At 34.9% G+C, this 20,946-nt stretch overlaps 4 protein-coding genes and 2 pseudogenes across 4 annotated transcripts; 3 read left to right on the forward strand and 3 right to left on the reverse strand.

Moving 5' to 3' along the window:
* The first annotated feature begins 475 nt into the window (after positions 1–475).
* LOC120141867 (F-box protein FBW2-like) lies at positions 476–3,423 on the forward strand. Its single transcript, XM_039156634.1, has 5 exons — positions 476–674; positions 1,005–1,078; positions 1,336–1,643; positions 1,973–2,581; positions 3,264–3,423. The coding sequence occupies exons 3-5, from the start codon at positions 1,336–1,338 to the stop codon at positions 3,421–3,423; spliced, it is 1,077 nt and encodes a 358-aa protein (XP_039012565.1). The 5' UTR covers positions 476–674; positions 1,005–1,078.
* On the reverse strand, positions 3,389–6,588 carry LOC120141892. Its single transcript, XM_039156654.1, has 3 exons — positions 5,751–6,588; positions 4,139–4,249; positions 3,389–3,662 (listed from the first exon to the last, which is right to left on the reverse strand). The coding sequence occupies exons 1-3, from the start codon at positions 6,387–6,389 to the stop codon at positions 3,471–3,473; spliced, it is 942 nt and encodes a 313-aa protein (XP_039012585.1). The 5' UTR covers positions 6,390–6,588; the 3' UTR covers positions 3,389–3,470.
* Positions 6,589–8,159: 1,571 nt separating this feature from the next.
* LOC120141841 (polyadenylate-binding protein 2-like) lies at positions 8,160–11,846 on the reverse strand. Its single transcript, XM_039156614.1, has 6 exons — positions 11,616–11,846; positions 11,436–11,538; positions 10,981–11,051; positions 8,762–8,953; positions 8,476–8,603; positions 8,160–8,384 (listed from the first exon to the last, which is right to left on the reverse strand). The coding sequence occupies exons 1-6, from the start codon at positions 11,736–11,738 to the stop codon at positions 8,336–8,338; spliced, it is 666 nt and encodes a 221-aa protein (XP_039012545.1). The 5' UTR covers positions 11,739–11,846; the 3' UTR covers positions 8,160–8,335.
* A 15-nt stretch (positions 11,847–11,861) lies between these two features.
* LOC120141868 lies at positions 11,862–12,971 on the forward strand (annotated as a pseudogene).
* Positions 12,972–13,222: 251 nt separating this feature from the next.
* On the reverse strand, positions 13,223–16,346 carry LOC120141869 (annotated as a pseudogene).
* Positions 16,347–16,373: 27 nt separating this feature from the next.
* Positions 16,374–20,624, forward strand: LOC120141870 (F-box/LRR-repeat protein 14-like). Its single transcript, XM_039156635.1, has 8 exons — positions 16,374–16,422; positions 18,030–18,101; positions 18,651–18,797; positions 19,155–19,226; positions 19,313–19,384; positions 19,646–19,717; positions 19,945–20,016; positions 20,419–20,624. Exons 1-8 carry the CDS (start codon positions 16,374–16,376, stop codon positions 20,622–20,624), a joined length of 762 nt encoding a protein of 253 aa, XP_039012566.1.
* Positions 20,625–20,946: the final 322 nt, after the last annotated feature.

A 20,946-nucleotide genomic window follows, 5' to 3' on the forward strand; every position in this document is an offset into this window, starting at 1 on the left:
AAAAACAAAATAGAAAAAAGTATTATTATATTTATCTTTAAATATATAAATGATAATTATAATATTATGTGGGTTAGGTCGGATTCGAATTTAGGATTGAACTCAAATCTAACTTGGCTATACCCTAAAACAAATTTGACCCGACCCTCTTCAAACCGAACTTTTTAAAATAAAAAATTAACTCGTCAAAATTAGGTGAAATCTAAATTCATAGTCTGAATAAAATGATTATCCATAATTGATATGTTATTTTAGATTTCTATTATATTTTGGTTTATTATTATTATTACTTAAATTAAATATTTTATTAGTACAAAACAAAATACAATTAGATAATTAAAACATAAACATTAAAATAAGTGAATGATCAAATATATAATTAATCTTAAAATTTAATAGATATAAAATTAAAATATCTTCGAAAAATGAATTGGAGACATAGATATTATATAATTCCCATTGTTTCCCGACAGTTTCTCATTCAATAATTTACTCAACACTTCTCATTCACGTTTATCAATTTTCCCTGTTCTTTCTGTAGTTATCTGCTGTCACTCATAGCTCTAATCTCTCTTTCTTCACTGTTCTTTCAGTTTTCCTCTCTTTTTAAGCTTTCTTTCTGGCGGATAAACCGCGTTCTTTGCAGATCCAGCGAAAAATAAACAGAACTTCTGGTAAAAATGTTCTCTCTTTCTTTCTTGCTAACTATAAAGTGTAGAACTAGTACATATATGTTCATGTTCTCTTGTCAGTTTTGCTTTATTATTCAAAGAGAAGTTTTTTTTTTGTGTGGAACAGTGTTATTGCATTGACTTCTTTAGTGATGTTAATAACGATAAAATGATGCCACTTGCTTTTCTCTTATCTATTTTTTCTAGCTATTAGTGACCTTTTTGGCTTGTTGGGTAAAAGTTTTTCTTCTTTAGTTATTTTTTTTTCTTTTTTGTTGCATAATTGGATTCTTTTAGCTCTTTCTTGATCTGGGTATGATTATTTTCTCCTAGCTATTTGATCAATGTGCTTGGAATAGAAGATTTCAAAAGGTGTTCGGATTTGGGTTTCTAGTTGTGATGCTAAGGTAAAATATATATTCTTCATTTTCAATTATCTTTTTGCTTAAAGCTTGCCTCTTTTACTAGAAAACCAGATTATTTATTGTTGTTGTTCCAGTTTTTTCTATTTGGCATCTGCTTTTGTGCTAATAATTTAGGCCTTTCATTGGCTTCTAATGAACTACACGCATCTTTATTTTCTTCCGACTACAAGATTATATAGCTTGTCTGTCTATTTTTTTTTAACATGTTATGAATTATGATTTTCAGTTCTTGTTTACAGATGGAAGAGGATGGTGAGTTCAGGTGCTGGGATGAATTGCTTCCAGATGCGCTTGGGTTGATTTTCAAGAATCTTCCACTCCAGGAGATACTTACTGTGATCCCAAGGGTGTGCAAATCATGGCGGAGAGCAGTTGGTGGACCTTATTGCTGGCAGGACATTGACATCGAAAAATGGAGCCAACAATGTCGGCCGGAGATCCTTGACCGCATGCTTCAAATGCTGATAACTTGGAGCTCGGGTTCACTCCGCAAGCTCTGTGTTACCGGTCTCCCTAATGACCAGAGCTTTTTGTTCATTTCAGATAAGTAAGGACATAACATGTCGCTATCTATGGCTCTCAATTGCATTTTCTCCTTATATCCCTACATCTGCTATCTGCTATCTCTTTATAGGTGCTAAAACTAATATTAAACTGAAAATTAATAGATGAAGTTTCTTGTGATTTTCATTTCCTTTGAATTTGTTGAAGTTATGTATTCTGAATATTTACTAATGGAGTAAGGAACAATAACCAAACATCATGGTAAAGAATCTGAAGTGTATCCTATGATAAATGAATGGTTTATGACTTCCTTGGATGTTGTTAATTAGTATATAGCTTTTGTTATTTACTCTTGCTTCCCACTGCTTCTAGTGCCAAATCTCTTCAGACTTTACGGCTGTCAAGAAGTGAAATAAGTGATTCAGTAGTGGAACAGGTTGCTGGGAGGCTGTCCTCGGTGACTTTCTTGGATGTTAGTTACTGCAGGAATATTGGATCCCTGGCCCTTGAAGCAATAGGCAAGCACTGTAAGTTACTAATGGGGTTGAGGAGAACAATGCACCCATTAGAGGTAGTAGATAAACTGTCTCAAGATGATGAAGCCCTTGCCATTGCTACTACAATGCCGAAGCTCAAGCAACTTGAGGTGGCATACTTGCTTATTAGTACAGAAGGTGTGCTCAAAATACTTGAAAGCTGCCCTGACCTTGAATTATTAGACGTGCGGGGATGTTGGAATGTAAAGCTAGATGAAAATTTTGTCAAGAAATTCTCACAGCTGAAGGTGGTCGGACCTCTCGTTGTGGACTATTTTGGGATGAAGGGCTGGGATGATTGTTCAAATTATTCAGGTTCCTCTGGTTACTTGGCCTGGGATTTTGTTGCTGGAGATGTCGGTATTGATTACGGTGATGAGATATCAGATAGCTCCACACGGACGGTCAACTTTGACTGCGGTGAGCACTTTGCTATGTACAAACAGTGTGTTTCTAATGTAATGTATAAACAAGTTTTCCTAGGAGTTTTTGTAATAAAAGAACTTGTAATCAGTAGCAGAATGTATTTCCCTAGTTATTGAGGTATATATCTCATAGCGTTTCCATGCTTCAGTACCGTCCCTACAATGATTATACAATTAGGAGTGGAATTTGTAAATATGGCCCAAATTAGTGTATATGGTGATTTCCATGGAATATCAAAGAAATTGATCAGATTGCGACAGAAAGGAGGTTTGCCCTTTAATCTTTTTGACTTTATGTCGATGCTTATGTTTATTAAAAAAAATCATGTCAAAATGTCAAATTTGAGGATTCGAAGAAAAGTACCATGATTCGTCTTTAAAGCTCTTTTTTCCAATGCTTCATCATTAAGCCAAAGCCTTTGTCTTCATTGTTGTTGAGCTAAAGAACATAGTTGCCTTGTAATTTTCATTATAATCCATTGTTATTGAAAGGGACGCCAGCAAGGTGTACCAAAACAAAACTATTTTTGAATATCTTATTATAACATTAGAGAAAATACAACAATAACCCAAAAAAAAAGGTTTCTGTATGATTATCAGGGATATAATGCAAAAGAAGAATTACAGATACAAGCTAAGCAAAGTGCACCATTTTATTATGTCACCAAACATTTCTAGCTCTTCATCCATCTTCAATTGCAGCAGGGCTGCAAGGGTCAAACCGTCAACTGGCAATAAGTTCTTGAGAAAACAAAAAAATGTTTATGCCCAAGCAGCTAAGGTGAATTCTATGGCAGTCCAGGAGTCTTGTATGCCGAAGGATCAGACAGAGTCTTGTATGCCGAAGGATCAGACAAACTGACATTACACTGTTGAACTTACACCAATTACATCGGCCGCTTTGAATTCTTACGATTTGTCATTGCTAGATCCCCTGGCTGTACCTAAAGGTTGACTCTGATGGACTTCCATTTGTTTTGTCTCGGTTGATTTACACGCTTCAACTGTATCTTTCCCTTGACTAGGTCCCCACTTGTCTTCGAACAACTTGCCTGACTTTGCAATTGCAAGGATTAACTCAAGTTGTTTTTGCTGTTGCTCCTATAGAATACATCACCAATCACATGTTGAGAATCCAATGACAAACCATGTGTTGAATTAACAATTAATTCACATGTTGAGAATCCAACAGCCACAAGCTGTATTGTTCTTACTGATTGTTAGTTCCGATGAAGACAAGTTCTCCATTGGTACAATGACTAAGGATCAACTAGTATGCAATTTAGTTATCTTGTCTTTGTATCACGGCTCATTTACTTTTTATCGGTTTTAATAAGGCTCAAGGCTAGCTAAATCCAAGCCATATAAACTTTTAAGCATTCAAAACCACAATAATAGACAGAAAAAAGCTTGACATAGCTGCTCTTTTAAAACCCTTATGCAACTAATATTATAACCAAATTTAACTTACTAGAAGTGCCATTATGGAACTCCTATACCAACCGAGCATATTACCAACAAGTTCAGAAAATTTAAAAAAAAATAATAATAATAATCAAACAATGGTAAAATATTACCTGCATTGCCAGCAAAACTTTCTGAATTTCCTTAAGCTCCTTTTCCAGGATATCTTCTTGAGCTGCTAATGCTCTAGTAGCCTCAGAATTCTTTTGAGCCAAGGCTGCAGTCTTTAGACACGAGGAAGTTATAAACATAAGAACAAATCACAAAATACAATTTGTTATCAAAAGCTTGCCTTCCCATTCGTTTATTCATCTATATCAAGTCAAAGTGTTAGATGCTAGGCCAAATAGGCAACAGATGTGCATGAAAAAGGTGTCAGTTATGGGTACTATTGAGAAAATGAGGAGTCCAATTACACACCTAAATTCATGAGATAGTAAGCAGGCTATTAAATACTAAACAGCATCTTACTGGGAAGCAAGTAAATGATTTTTTTTATAGTCTAGGGTGATAACAAGGTAATATCTGTTTAGAATTTTCTTTGCCAATTGACAATGAATATACACACACCCTGCAGACACAGCTGCTCAAGCCCCCTAGGGAGAACAATCTCTCATTCACCAATTAGACATCTTCGATGGTAACTTGAAATGTAAGCTTTTTGGATCAGTTGCTATTTTCCTAAATATATAAAAAATTAATAATTACTTAAATAACACCTTTTGAGCAAAGATACGCAGTGTCATATGTGCTTTTGACAAGTATTTTTATTTACGTCACAAGAAGTCGATCAAAACTTTCCAAGATTATGCCAAAATGAAAGGAAGGAAAAAGGAACCCAAAAATGTTAAAAAAAAGTATAAATTTTGTCCAAAAAGAAGGAATGCGGATGGCACATGTTACACGAGTTAGGTCGGACGGTGACACGCCTGTATAAGCCTTATCTTCAATCATCCAATGAGTGCATATTTAAAAGACTATATTTAAACACTTGAAAAAAATATCAATGTATAAACAATGTGAAATTTGAGAATCATATGGCCAAAATTGCTAATTTTGAGTAGTCAATGATAAGTCCTTAACTTGATCAGAGGACAATTAAAGAAGTTTTGGATACTTAGGTTACAAGTATTTCAAAAGGCAACAACTGGCAAAGAATTCGAGTATCCAAAACTTCCTTTAACTGTTGTATTGGCACGGATCTGATCAAGTTTAGAACATGTCTCTGAAAGCTCAAAATCAGTAACTTCGGTGATGAGATTCTCAAATCTCACATGATTTTTCAAGTGTTTAAATATAGTCATTTAAACATGCATTAAATTGAGTGATTGAATACAACACCTATACACTCGTGTCACTGCCGTCGTTGGCCCAATTCTTGTAAACATGTGTCACCGTATCCTTTCTTTCTTTTTAGACAAAATTCGTACATATTTTACTTTTTTTGTTTTCCTTTCTTTCATTCTGACTAAACCTTTTTATAAACTCTTACAACCGTAGACTAACTGCTAAGAAACACACTCCCTAGTTGACTGATTCAGAAGTTCCTTCATTGCCTAACGAAGACAGAGAAATTATTCAACTCAAAATGCATAATTTTTTAATTATTATTCGCTATTTCTTCGACTCCATTTACTCTCCAATTAAAAACTTAAGCAGCAAGAATTACTCAACTCTAGTTCTCTAACTAAAAACACCAAGCAACAAGAATTACAACATTGTTACCTCTTCAATAGGTTGTTTCAAAGCTTTCCTTGTTACCCGAAATCGAACTCCCAACTTCTCAAGTTGCCTAGACAAAACACGGATAATCGTAACGGAACTTTTTAAATCCTCCTCCAACTTCTCAACCCTACCGACCAAATTCAGTCCTTTTCCACCAGCGTTGGCCGTTTCTACACAAATCCTCCGCCACTGACGCCTCCTAATCCACGCCCCAATGGCAATCCCACCAACCAATCCTAAAACTCTCCATACGATGATACTTCTCCAAATCCCACCCAAAACGACACCTTTCCAGTCCGAAACGGCATAAACAACGGAAACAACGGCCGAAGAACAAATGCAGAAAAGTTCAGCGGCAGACAGACAAGAATCTAAATCGATAGCATTAAAATTGGGGTTTTGTTCTGGTGAGGTGGCAATTGAAGAATCTGGATCGTAGGCTTTGGGAAAGGAATTGAAAGATGGACGGCGGGAGTTGAAATTGAGAAAGTTTCGGATCTGGGATTGTAAAACACCGGAATCCGAGATGGGGAAGCTTAGATGGCGGGAGGTGATTGGAGGGAATGAATAAGGGTTTTTGAGATAAGTGTTTAAACGAGGAGGCGGAGGGGATAAGAGGTTTTGAAACACGATTGACATTGTTCGTTCCTGGTTTGTGTTAGGGTTTTGGATGGATTTGAATTGAAAGGGAAGACATTGTTGGGGTTCTTCTATTGCCTTTTATGTTCGTTTGTTCTTGGTGAGAAGGGGGAGATGGCGATGAATTCAATGCCTTCGAGCGAGTAGGGCTTATCTGCGCACGTTAGCTTGGGAAAGTTCAGATTAACTCAGACTGCGCCAGAACGAATTTGCTAGGTGAAGTTTCAGCCTCATATCCGATAGGTATTTTTCTTTTATTATAATATTTTTCATCCAATATATATATATATATATATTATGGGTAAATTATCAAAATGGCTACTTCTATTCCATAAATACTTACTTTTGATCATTGAATTTTCATGATGTAATACATTAATTAAAGGAGTTAACTCTAATTTTACGTCTAAATTTTAAATAAATTATAATTTAATCTTTAAATTTTATATAAATATCAATTGAGTCTCTAATTTTTTGGTAAAATATCAATTTGATTCTAATCTGATAAAAAAATTCTCATAATCAATCATCACCATCACTAATCATCATTAGTAGTCGACGTTGATGATCGTTGAACTTTAAAATTGTGCACCGAAATGCACACCGAAGGAGGAGCCCTTATGTAGCTATTTACCGATTCTTTTTTCAACAATTTCATCTTCTCTGTTTTGGGAAGCAACCATAACATGAGTTTTGAATTAATTTCTCTTCAGTTTTCCTCTCAATTTCTTCTTAAATTGACTAAAACGTGACCTTTTTCTTTTTATTAATTATTACCTTTTCTCCATGCCCTCCATTTCCCAGCATGGGAGATCATGATCTTATTTTGGTTGAGTTCTAATTTTCAGCAACACTAATATGCCATGAGTTGAGGGAGTCGATGTGTTGGGTTGGACCAAGAGAGAGCAAGTGGAATATTCATCCCGATAAATTTTAAATTATCATATATTTTAAATATTTTATTTATACTTTTATTAATAATATGTTTTCGTCCTTAAAATTTTATAAATTTATCTCCTCTAAAATTTTAGAAGTTTATTCCCCTAATATAAAATCATACTTCCCTTAAAGAGCCACTGATAGATCTAGTTATAAAATCCAAGACCAATTGTTAAATGAAAAAATCATCCGTCACCAAACTAGTGACATTTAACGTTCCCGTGATTAAAATTTTATAAATCAATAATATAAATGGCCAAAATGTTAACTTTCAAAATTCAATAACTAAAATTGAACATTTATAAAACAAAAATTCATCATAATAGTTTACCTTTATTTTATTCCTCAATTCTTCTGTTCCTATTTTCATTTTGATATAAGGGAAAATATTGTCCAAAGATGTTTATTTTTGTTTTATAAATGATTTTTATTTATTTTCTAACTTAATATGAACTTTATTTTGATAGTTTGATACTAAGTCAACACAGATGGTTCATTTCTCTCTGATAATTTAATTATATACATAGACAAAAGAAGAAGACGATATCCAAATGTCCATACTAAAAATGAAATATTAAATTTACCGAGACGGAAGAGTTGGTGGTGCACGAAACCTGCTTAAACTTCCCTTGGTTTAAAGCTTAAACAAATAGGCAACAATGAAATGGAAAATAGAACCGAAGCACCCAAAGTGAGTGATGTCAAATTACTGCTCAACCCTATAAATAACAATCGGCTATTAATTCAACCACATCACAGTATTGACAACGATTTCAAGTAATTTGAAACATAACTAAGATGAGAAAATTGCACAGCACCATTCATAATTCATATTGTCCAAATTATTAAACTATAACTAATTCCCATACTTTGGACATGTCATACAGCACATACATAGCACATGGTTCAAATTGCATATACTCTGCGCAGAATGCCTGGAATAAGATTTATACTTCCTCAATCAAATCACCCAGACACAGTAAGCATGTCATCACCAGCTCGGTGTTCTAGTAGTAGGGCATATACCGCATTGGCCTCCTGAATCGAGGAATCTTCCTGCCATGGGTTCTTGAAGTAAGAAGAAAAAGAAAATAAGATTTAATTTGTGAACAGGAGGAAGAGAATCTATGCACGAGAAGAAGCACACCCATATCCATAAGGAGAATAAAAATAAGGCGGTACATAGGGCCTCCTGGACCGGTAGCCCATATAAGGATTGAATCGCCTTGGACGGTACTGCTTCATCCCTGGAACATTAGTCCTTTTTGGCAAAACCTGAATATCACAAGGAATACCCAAAAATATGTTTTTAGAAAGGCATCATTAGTAGCTAAAGAAACCACAAAGCCCTTATTAAAAGGACCACCTGGGCCCTGGCTCCATTTTGAAGAAACAGAAGACCAAGCTTCTTACTATTAAAGAAAACATAATACCTTCAACTGGCGGCCATGTAATTCAGATTCGTTCAGCACAAGAGCCTCTTGAACAGCTTCTGCTTCCAGGAACTCTACATAAGCAAATCCTTTTGGTTGACCATACTTGTCTGCCAGAATTGTAACTCTATTTACAGTGCCACAAGATTGGAAATGTTGCTGCACTTCTTCAGGTGTGCATGCATAATCAACCTGCAGAATAAAATTCAACTGAAGGTTCTCAAAGAGAAACGATAGTCGGGCAGCAGTACCAAAGAAAAGCTCCATTATTTGTTTGGTTATCATGATACTTTCACCTTAAACCTTCTGGGGCTGCAGAGAAAGAAAACATGATAGGTTCCATTAGGGGTGGGGGGATAAGGTTTAGAGACACAACTTTTTTCTGTTAGCAAACACCAAATAAACAGGCTGTTCACATGTTTGCTTCAAGGTCTAGGCAATGTCATTCAATTATCAAAGTCGATCAATCTTCTGGCACTCAAAATTATCTTTCTCAGCAGTGCCACCATTCAACTCCTATTACTAAAACTCCTTGAAATGTTAAATCAAACATGATTTTATGTTTCAACAAAATTCTAATTTGAGAGGTCTAATAAACACCACAATGTAACCAAATTCGGCAATTTCCAATTGCTGCTCAAAAAATTTCCCGTGAAATATCAAGAGAGCAACAGCAACTCAAATATTTCCTATCTTGTCATGTTGACTATAATTCTATACATAATATGCAGTACCTACTACATATGCTAATTTTCTAGCATCTAACCCTGTATTTATCCACAACATACAATTTCGTATCAATATTCACTAAAGTTGAAGCAGTAAAAACATCAAGACTGTTGTGTACTTCAAAATAAAATGGGTAACTCCAAATAAGAGACGTTTAAGGAAACATGGTAATGAGGATATAACCAAAATACTATGGAGAGAACCCACAGATTGATGGAAACCAGACATATTTATCAAAAAAATAAATTTCCGGGAGAGAATTTTCTCTAACCATAGAATACAAGTTCTAGTGATATGATCCCCCAGCTGAAGAAAAAAATTCAAGAGCAAATTCTTAAAGGATATCCAGGAAGATAATTCATCCATCCAGTTCTTAAAAGAAGTGTTTTAGCAGGGTGCATTTTCTCAAAAGCAGGACAAATTTGACAGAAACAACTAAAAATGAGAGAAATAAGAACAATGTTATTTCCACAAACAACAGACTACAAGAGCTTAAGGCTACAAAGAAGCAAACAAATGCCTCTCACCGCATCAGCCAAATGACCACAAATTTCTGAGGTTCATACTCCAATAACCACCAGCAACGATGTTTTTGCATCTTAGAGAGCATATGTTGACTTGGCTTAGCTCTACAAAAGAAGCAAACGAAATCTCTTGCAAGAAGTTGAAGCATGTTAAGTAACATGCTACCTCCATCCATCCACTCCAAACAAGCCCAGTTACACTTTTCAGGGACTGGTATCATAATGCTTTTATCTCCCTGATTTTTCAAATATAAATTTTCCACATGCATCATATTAAACTAATCAAAATTTCCATCATATAGATTTTTTTTCTCTTTTTTCCCTTTTTTTCATATGAATTTTTCTTTCAAATCTTCCTCTTTCTTTTTTCATTTTCTTTTTCTTTAATCTCTACTTTTTACCCATTCCAAATGTTTTCTTTTTGGACCTTCTTCATGTTCTTCCATCACTTTAGTTTTTCTTCTTTTTCGCCATTAAATATTTGAGGAATTTCCCCCCCCCTCATTTTCTCACTTTTCCCCCTCTTGGTTTTTTTTTTTTTTTTTTGAAATTTAGCATACAGATAATCATTTCTACCATCTTTAAGTACAATACTATGTAAAGGCAAAATAGCTTTTGGCCAACCCTTGAAAGTTGAAAACATTGTAATTATTCCAGCAGTAACACAAAGGCAAATCGAAGAAAATTAACAACCCTGCAATCATAGTAAGGTGTTAAGGTCAAACCATAATTCTATGTGGAGAGGTACCCACATCGAACCCAAAGTCACCAGATATTAATAGATGTTAAAATGTTAACCCACATGCTAAAACGATCCATAAATCAGAAAACCCACCCTCTTTTCTCTTCTTGAGAAACATCCAAGCAGTTAGTAATGCAAGAAGGTTAACCACATAGATGTTATATCTACAAGGACAACATGCTATGAGTCTTGAAGTAAACAAAGAAAGACATTATTTATCTCACATTGCCAACAAAAACAGAACGTGAATCTGTTTCCTCTTTGTTCGCCTGATTAGCTGATGCACTAGCAGGATCTGTGATCAAGAGTGATCTTTATTTTAGAACAAATGCTTATGTTGAGACTAAAAATGTGGTTAAAAAATATAAAACACAGATCAGCACCGTGAAAATATAAATAGAATTAACAAACATCCAGGATATAACTCCCTGTAAGAATTCTCCAGTAAAATCTATAAACTACTAATACAATAGAATCACTTTTTTTTAAAAATGAAAAAATATTCGAAATCCATTTACAAATTAACTTTGAAGTTTCAGAGTTGATAGGTTTATCAAATTAAATAATAAAAAACCAGAGAACCAAAAACTTAAGCCCTAACATCATAATTTTAGACTAAAATTCAGATCATATAAATGTCGCCAAATAAAAAAACGAAAAAGGAAAAAATGCTAAAAACCTTGAACAGCACCCATTTCCTTCTCGACCTTGGCCTGCATTTCACGGAGAGCCGCCGCTTCATCTTCCATCTCCTTCAATCGTTTCTTCATTTCATCCAATTCCTGCAACAATCAAACAACTATAGTAACAAAAAAGGAGTCTTCGGTTGGGGTTAAAAATTTGTTTTCAAAATAATTACCTTGACAGCGTTTTCATCGGCGGCGGAAATGTCGATGTCGGCGATTTGAGGGTCCAATTCGCCCTCCATCTCTCCAACGTCGGGGATTTCACCTCCATATACCTCATGCTCCTCTTCATCCATTTTTTGAATCTCTCTCTCTCTCTCTCTCTGTGTTCGTTGATTCTTCTAGAAAGAGTCTCCCAAGTCTAATAGTACGTTCTCCACTGGATAACTTCGATTAGATCATGCTTTCATAGCCGTCCGATGAGGGAAGATCAAAGGAGACCCTTCTCCCACAGTTATTTATGCTTGCAATTTGCAAGAGTATTAGGCCTTTCCGTGGTATTTAAACGATGTCGCTTCATGCTTCTAAGATTTCTTGGGTTGGGCCTCCTTTAATCCTAATGGACTTTATAGTTTACGTTTTCTTTTATTCTTTTTTGAATCATATTGAAGAAAGCCTAATGAAAATTAGACGTACAAAGGCTGGGACCCATATTTGTCCCTATCAAGATGCGGCAGCACTTCGTCTGGGGGATCATGTAAAATTGTCATCGTAAAAGTCCGAGAAGAGTTTCGCTAGAGTATCGGCTGGCCAGTGTGTATCTCGTGGAATCCATTTGAAATCAGTCATCCATCCTTTCTTTCGAATAGTATCAATTGCTTGTGTCTTCCTTCTATTAACTACTAAAGTCGTTTAATTTGTGCTGAACTCGAAAGTTAAATGTGATCAAGTGTTGCATAAGAAGCAAATAAAAAAATAATCAGAAAACAGTTAAAACTAATACTGTGGAAACACAGTACAAACAGTACAGTAATGAGCCTACATGCTAATAATCTCACCTAAAGAATGAAGTGATGTATGCCAATAACAGTTAGTGATTGCTTCTTTTCTTATGTTATATTGAACAGATAAAGAACTGTTACAACTTAAGTGTATATACTACAGGGTTGCTCTTGGAGCAATGCTGGTTTATGATATTACGAAACGTCAGACCTTTGTTCACATCCAAATCTGGCTGGAAGAGTTGCATGGCCAAGCTGACAAGAACATTGCTATTCTTTTTTATATGGAGCAAAAGTGACCTTGAAAAGCGGCGGGAAGTTCAATCAGAGGATGCCACAGAATTTGCTCAAAAGGAAGGGATTATTTTCCTTGTAGACCTCCGCTCAGCTCTTGCAGCAAAAAAAAAAAAGGTTGAAACCGCGTTCTTCATTGTGCTTACCAAGATCAATAAGAGACTAGTTGCCGGTGAGAATCAGGGGAACGGCAATCCTGCATCACCAGCAGGGAAGATCATAGTTACAGGAATATATGTTTGTAAGGGATGGGGATTTACATTGATATATAGTTCTGCTTGCAAGGGAAGCTGATTACTTGCATGTTTTGGGTTGGGGATTTATATGAAACCAAAATTTTACAGTTGAGTTGCTGATTGCTTCAATGTAGTTACATATTTATCCATTTATCTTGAATTTTAGCTTCAATTTAGTTCTCATCATTTGTTTTCATATAACATCAAGAATCCCCACTAATAACATCATAGAGTTGAAATAGGCAAATGGCTTGCCAAAATTGCACAAGTTAGATAACATTATACATATGGTGACAATAGGTCCGGCCTTCAATGTTTGGTGTTCCTGATATCCTGCATTTTCTTCGCTTCAACATTGTGTTCCTCCAGTGAGGTTCTATTTTCACCGCTCATCTCTTGTTTATCACCTGGCTCATTGTGGTTTACTTGTGCCAACGTTCCATTATTTTCAGTCTCCCTGCGTACCACAAGCCTTTCCAGCAGTTCCTAACAGTCGATTGCTGTAACCATCACACTGAAGCTCGCCTTACCCTTCCAGCAGCCAATGGCTACTATCAATGCATCCGACAAAGATTTGCTAGCTGATAAGAAAAGATTAGTAGGGGAATCATAGAAACTAATGGCTTTGGCAGGAATGGCAAGATCAAAAGAAGTTACTCACCTTCTCTCAAAACAATCACGCAGCAGCCCAACATCAGGTTCACTGCCTTTTGACCAAGGTCGGCCTCGACGAAGTCTGCAAGTTTGATTGATTTATATTGCAAAAGGTGCTCGAAACCTTCTGGGGAAGCGTATAGTATTTGTTTGGTAATGTAAGGGAGAATCACAGGCAACCCTTCTGATGATATCCTAATGAGCAAGGAGCCAATGAACCTTCTCTCAATGATTGGCGCTCCTATGTTTACAATCAAATACACCTCTAAAGCCACATCTGACATCTTTTCATCAACATCAGAGATCCTTTCATCAGCCTGAAAAGCTATTTCTGAGATATTTTCGGCTTCCAAGATATTTTCATCTATCAGATCCGCGGAACCAACTTGTAATCCATGTATTTCTTCAGTAACTTGGTCTGAGAAATTTTCATGCAGTTCATTTCTAGTTGATAGTTTCCTTTGTGAACTACCAGACTTGTCCTGAATTGCTGCAACAAGCATTATGAAACCAATTTGTAAATGCTCGATGAGGCAAGCAAAACGAAAGACTGAGAGTAGGGCTAGGGAATTAAAATCAATAGGTTTCACAATCGAATCAGCAGCAAATAGAACATATGAATATAGGTATAGATGAAGCGTCTTAGAAATGAAATATAAACCACATGCCACACTGTAAACAATTCAAAATTATAAAACGGACAGGATAGTTTTGATTTACCAGCAAATGGCTCCTGTATTCTGATCACGAGGCACTATCCTCATGCAGCGTTCTAGTGGGAGATCAGAAACTTTTTACTCCGAATCATCGGTAGAAGAAATGGGATCATCAAGCTGAACTACATCTTCTATATATACATTTTCACCATTCCGACTCTTCTTGTTAGTTAGATCAGTACGGTTTTTGCCAGAAGAGAACATGCTAGGAACCATCCCATTTCTTGGCAACTTGCGAGCATCCTTGTATGATTCTAACCAGACTCCCTTATCACGTACCTGATGGAAATGGAAAACATCGTGGAAATGGAGAACATGGACATCAAATGAAAGGAAGAAAATGGAACGTTGAAAGGCAACGTATTCATGCAAGTATCATATTATTGGTATTAGTTCGTAGTTGTCTCTCGGTAACAGAAATTACCTCAGCAACCAATTCATAGAGCAGGTTGAGTAGACCATTCTTCACCAACTTTCAACAGAGATAGACCTGCCATAATGCAACAAATTAGATAGCAGAACATCCACTATTTTCAAATCAAAAGGTCCTCTATAATTTATACATCGCATGGCAATCTGAATCTGTAATCAGTGAAGTCCATTGGTCATGCCTCCATTCCTGTACAAATGCACATAAATAAGATCTTATGAAATGGATTTTAACAGACGAAGGGATGGAAAGAATAGAAGGGAAGAGCAAGAGAACACAGACCATTTACGCCAGATATCAGGAGCCTTGCGAAGAGTGCCATCCCCACTGCAGGGCTCTCCACATAATACACGGTCAAAGAGAAGTTGGGTAATGCTCTGCTCCAACTCTCTTGTTGTTTCTGAATCAGGCACTGCGCACACTGCATAAAGGAATAGCTGGAAATATTAACTATGCTCACAGCCTCCTGTCTACTGATGTTCCCAGTTTCAAGTTTAAAAAACTCAGGAAACCTGAAAGTTATTTAACCAAATCATGAATCAAAAAATGGCTAAATGATAATAAGATACGCATAAGATGAACATGGAAACCATTTAAAAGCATACTAGGCCATTATATCACATAATTGGTTATGCAAGTAAAATGCAGAGAACATTGAAGTGTTGCAAATCCATCACACGGGTCCTCCACTTGAAGCTACAGTACATTGACCCTAAACATGGATCGACATAAAATAAGAATGCACTCATCAGATAAATACAGCAAATACAAACAGGATAAGATAAGCATTTAGTCTTTAAATAAAGTGGTATGATTAGTCCTGATGAATGGGATGCTTTCATGAAAGTGCTTAGAAAGCCATTACCTGCTGTTTTCAGAATCAATTTCACGTTTTTTTTTACTTTTGAAAGTTTTGGGAGTTTTGGTTTTGTAAAAATAATTTCTTTTCTTAGTTATATCTTTATTAATCTTTTGCAGTAGCCAATTTTTTCAGGACATTCGTTCACTGTTAGAGAATGACTTCATGAAATCTCTTCAAGCTGAAGCACGTGGCTGAGTTTGCTTTGTGTTTAGAATATCTTAGTCTAATGGTGTTATAACTTGTAAGTAACCGTCTTTTTTCTGTTGCTCACTCTTTTCTGCAGGCTATTGAAGGGTATGATTTGGAGCCTATAAACCGTTGGCTTGGTACCCTTATAACCTTGCTTGGCAATCGAATTTTTCTCGCATGCAGAAAGGAAAAACCAAACATTTGAGAGGTAAGTCGTGTGTTAAATGATCATGTAAATTATGATTGAGGCATTGGTGTAATTTTGAAAATCGTCGTTTATACATTTCTACAGTTGTGTATATATTAATCGATTCAGGAGAAACAACAACTTGTTCCTGCCAAAAAAGCACTTACATACAAGGTTTGCATGTTTCAAATATAGATGAAATAAGAAAAGCATGCAAAAAAATATAATTTACTTTGTAATATTCATCAAAGGAAGGATTTTGAGTGGCAAAAGGCTGCCAAGGTGGTTTATTGGAGTTGGGGTTGTTTATAGTCTGTTTTTGGACGTTTCCAAACATTTTCTCTGTTTTGTTTAATACATGTCCTTTGATTACGGGATCCTCTTCGACATCCCATTGTCTATGCTTCTTCTTCTCCTTTAAGATGGTGGCTGCCGCCGAGGTTTTGAGAGAAGAGATTGAGGATGGGAATTGTTTATAGTTATGCACTTCTTTTGAGTTTTTGTTCTCAGTTATTTTGTTACAATAACATGGGCTTTCAGCTTGTTTATTTCACAACATAGCGTATTCTGTAACTGCCGGAAACGGCAAAAGGCAGTCTTGCGGGATTTTTTTTAACTAGTTTAAGATGATTATATTATATGCTTATTAGAAATATTCTAAATCATTTAACAATAAACGTTTAAACACTCTTAATAAGATGTGCTCGAACTCGATATCTCTAGAGATAACAATCATCTCTTAATCACTAAGATCCCTTGGTTCATGTCAATTTTACAAAACGGCATGCTCGAACGTAAAACTTTTAAAGATAACAATCATCCTCTTAATCACTAATGTCTTTTAATTCATGCTAATTTTATAAGATTTAGATTTTAGTCCTGTCATGTATGAAACCAGCCTCCAAAATTTAGAAATTTATAGTTCCTTAGCTTATATATTTACTTTTCTCATAATCCAAATTCCTGTTTTTTCTTAACAATTTTATTAGATAATATGATAAAAAATATGATTGATATGAGGTGTAAGAAAAATTATTTTCTAAACCAAGGTGGAATGAACATATGAAGAAAGACGCTCGGATTACCGAACATTCACACTACAAACAATTTAAGTAAGACGCCATACAGTTCAAGGAAGACATTAAGGCTCCGTTTGGTTCACGTCATATTTCTTTCCTGGGAGGTATATTTTTTTCCGGGTAATGATACCCATGTTTGGATGAGCTTCATTCCCAAGTGCAAGTAAAGAAGAAATACCAACAGTGGTATTTTTTCCCCGTTTTCCCGGGAATATCAATCCCCAGTCTCTCTTAGGTATTTGCTTATTCCCGGTTCTCATGTCTAAAATACCCTTCTCCCCGCTTGATTCTGGCTGGAAAAAAATTATGTTTCTTCTTTGATTTGGCGTTCAGATTTTCTTCTAGCGTATTAGTCTCCCTCTCCCTTTTAGGTATTTGCTTCTGGCGTTGATATTTTCAACATTTTTATTTGATTATTGGCGTTGATATTTCAATTTGTTTCATTGTTCAATTTTTATGGGTTTTTCACTCATGTTTCTGTATTTTCTGTACTACTACACTGATCTGCCCATTATTTTTCTAATTTTTATAGGTTCGTGGGACTAATTGAGTTGCACTATTTTTCAATTCACCCAGATTTGAGCTCACTTGAGTTCCAGCAGTTAAACCCATTCAAAATCTAAGGAGTTATCCATCTTTCATTGAAAAACCAGGTATGTTTTCATAGATGTGAACTTTTTCTTCTTCGTTTATGAAACTGATGCCATCTCTGGCAATAGAATTCTTCCGTTCTCTTGAGTCTTGACCTCTAATTGGCTATATATGTTTCCCAACAATTCCAACTCTGTTACCTTTTTAATAGGATCCAACTGTTCAGACTTGTACATATTTATTAAGGCACATCTTTATTTGATAAGATCATTGCATTTCAACTTTCAATAGGCACTCAAAGAATTATACACTTTTTGAAAGTATTTTCTCTCTTTTGATTGTCCTTCACCTCTATTTTTGCTTTTCCTTTTTGTGCTAACGCATAAGATTTCTCTTGTCATGTTTTAGGGCTTACAAACTTGAAAAGCTTACAGATATCCTGTAGTAAGGTCACAGATTTCGGCATCACCTGTTTAAAAGGTACCTTGCCAGTACTTTCTATCTCACTTGTTATCATTTCCATAAAAAATAAATAAGTTGCTATCATGACTTAGTATGAAAAAGAATTTTTCATCTAAGACTACTAGTTTGTTGTTGTTGGATTATTGTGCCTGCGAGAGGATTTTATTATTGTACTGCATAGTGTGGAATGTTATGGTGAAATTATCATTCAACTAAGAATATACATCGTGCCAACAAACCTTGACCCCTTAGTCAAAATTTTTAAACCTTATAAGTATGTAGGTTGAATGATACAGAATAAACGTCTTTCCTTTTTTTCTTAAAAAAACTTCCTATTATTACTTTGGGAATCATTGATTTATTTTATATTTAATCTTGTTTATTTTTATGTAATATGTGATACATTGAAATTTTGTTCTATGACAATTGTATTTGTGCTAACATTTTATACTTTCAATGTTCTTCACCATAATTTTGGTGGTGGTGTCATTAACCTGTGTATATTATATGCCTGTTCAATTTAATAGTTAACACTCGACCATTTTCTACTTATTGTCAAGTTATAAGAATTATGGAATTGGTTGTTACTGATTATTAAACTTCTATTCCTTGAAATTCTTTATACTTTCAAATCTGTTTCAGGCCTGCAAAAGCTTTCTATTTTGAACTTGGAGGGCTGCCCGGTTACTGCTTCATGCCTGGATTCTCTTTCTGGTATATATTCTTGGCATGCATATTGTAATCGTTTTCCTCTTAAACTGATTGCATCAGGAGCTGCTGACTGCAATTTTGCTTTTGCATTAAAAGTTGATGTTTCAATTAAATCATCTTTGTGCTTTTCTTTTCCAATTTTAATATTTTCCTGCTGATGACAGAAACTTGTGCATTTTCATTTAGAAACTAGTTTTTGTAATCTCCTGATGGTCTTCCTTCTTTCAACATACATCATGTCATTCTGAGAAAATATTCAAAATGATTGATTGACCTTAGAAACTCTACTTGCGTCTTCTTTTGATTACTTTGTCTTCTACATTAAACATGATATTGACTTGGCCTTTTTACTTTGCACAGTTCTTGCATCTCTGTTATATTTGAATCTTAGCAGGTGCAATTTCTTTGATGATGGATGTGAGAGGTTTTCTAGTAAGTTGGTTCCATACTTTCCCCATTACGCATATGTAAAAATTCTTAGATGACGTTTGGCTTATTGCATTTTTTTGTTTTGACAGAGCTAGGTAATCTGAAGATATTAAACTTGGGTTTCAATGACATCAGTGATTCGAGTTTGATACATCTGAAAGGTGTTCTTCCTCTTCCCTTGTGTTGTTTGGTAGAATATTGATCTATATAATATCTTTCCTTCATATATGTGTGTTCCTTATTTTGGAGGACTGATAATGAAGTGGATATAATAGAATAAAAATTATTTATCTAAATAATGAGTGATTATTCTTTGCAAAACATATAATAGGATCTCGTGATATGGTTTTCTTTGTGAAATTTGTTCCAGGATTTTAGTGGTGGTTGCCATCCATAATTTGATTTTTTTTGCTAAGATCCAGGTTTGACAAATTTAGAGAGCTTGAACTTGGATTCATGTAGAATTGGTGATGATGGGCTGGTTCATTTATCAGGTTGTTGGTCTAACTGCTACCATCTTTCTTTGTTTATATATTTGTTCATTTTGAAATAGAAATAATTAATTTAATTTAAATGTTTCTACCTACGTTATTTTTCTTCTGCTGTGGGAGGATTGGCATCTTCATTAAACCATCCTATTACCTCAGCTCATAATAATTCTCGGCTATCTTATAAAAAAATAGACGACAACGGCTAAAAACAACCGCTTTCATTTATTTAGGTCTTCAACGATTGAAATGTTTGGAGTTGTCTGATACTAAAGTTGGAAGCAATGGCCTTCACTATCTTTCTGGTTAGATATCCTCCTTTCTCATAGTATGACATTCTCTATATTTTGCAGTAGCTGTTACTTTTTGTTTCTAGTTTTGGTGGTAAAGTGCTTCTTTAACTCTTTTGTTGCATATAATTATTTTCTTGATTTGATTCTCTGTTATCGCTACCCTGATTTGCTATCCTTCTTTGGAAGCCTTCTCAAAACTCAGATGATTCTACATGGAAATTTTTTTAAAACAATTAAAGGCACCTATGTTAGACATATACCTGGATCTGATATTCTCATATGAGTCCGCATAACAGCATTGTTCATTTAGTAATCTGAGGATCTTTAATAATTGAATAAGCATATAAAACTGATATCTTCTCAAACAATTGATTCTTATATATGATCATCCTATTCCTTTTGGTTTACTTGTAGGTTTGGTTAATCTGGAGAGCATAAACCTTTTATTTACTGGAGTTACAGATGGTGGTTTAAGAAAATTGTCTGGACTCTCGTCTCTGAAATCACTCAACCTGGATTCTCGTCAAATCACAGATGCCAGACTTGCAACTCTTACCAGTATGACTGTTTGGAGTGCCTATTTCAGTTCTTTGAATGGTCCTTTTAGTTCTTTAACATGATTCATTGTGAAATAATAAGTTTTGTCACTTATTATATTGGTGATTTAATTTGATTGTTGTCAAAGATAATAAATTAGTTCTGATTAGTCCTTAGTTTATTGTTGAGAAAGAGATTACTGGAGCACAATTATTTTTAGTAATTATGTTTATAAATATGTTTTTATTATTATTATAATAGCAATCATACCAATCAAAGTAAGTATTTTAGGTTATATAATAAGGATAATTCACAACTTGAGAAAGAAAAGGTAAATTATTAGCTCTAAATAATTTTTAAGTAAAATAATATTTTTAACCAATCAAACAGGGCCTTTAGGTTATA

This window comes from Hibiscus syriacus, unplaced genomic scaffold, assembly GCF_006381635.1.
Source record: "Hibiscus syriacus cultivar Baekdansim isolate YM2019G1 unplaced genomic scaffold, ASM638163v2 tig00110814_pilon, whole genome shotgun sequence".
Classification (NCBI taxonomy): Eukaryota; Viridiplantae; Streptophyta; class Magnoliopsida; order Malvales; family Malvaceae; genus Hibiscus; species Hibiscus syriacus.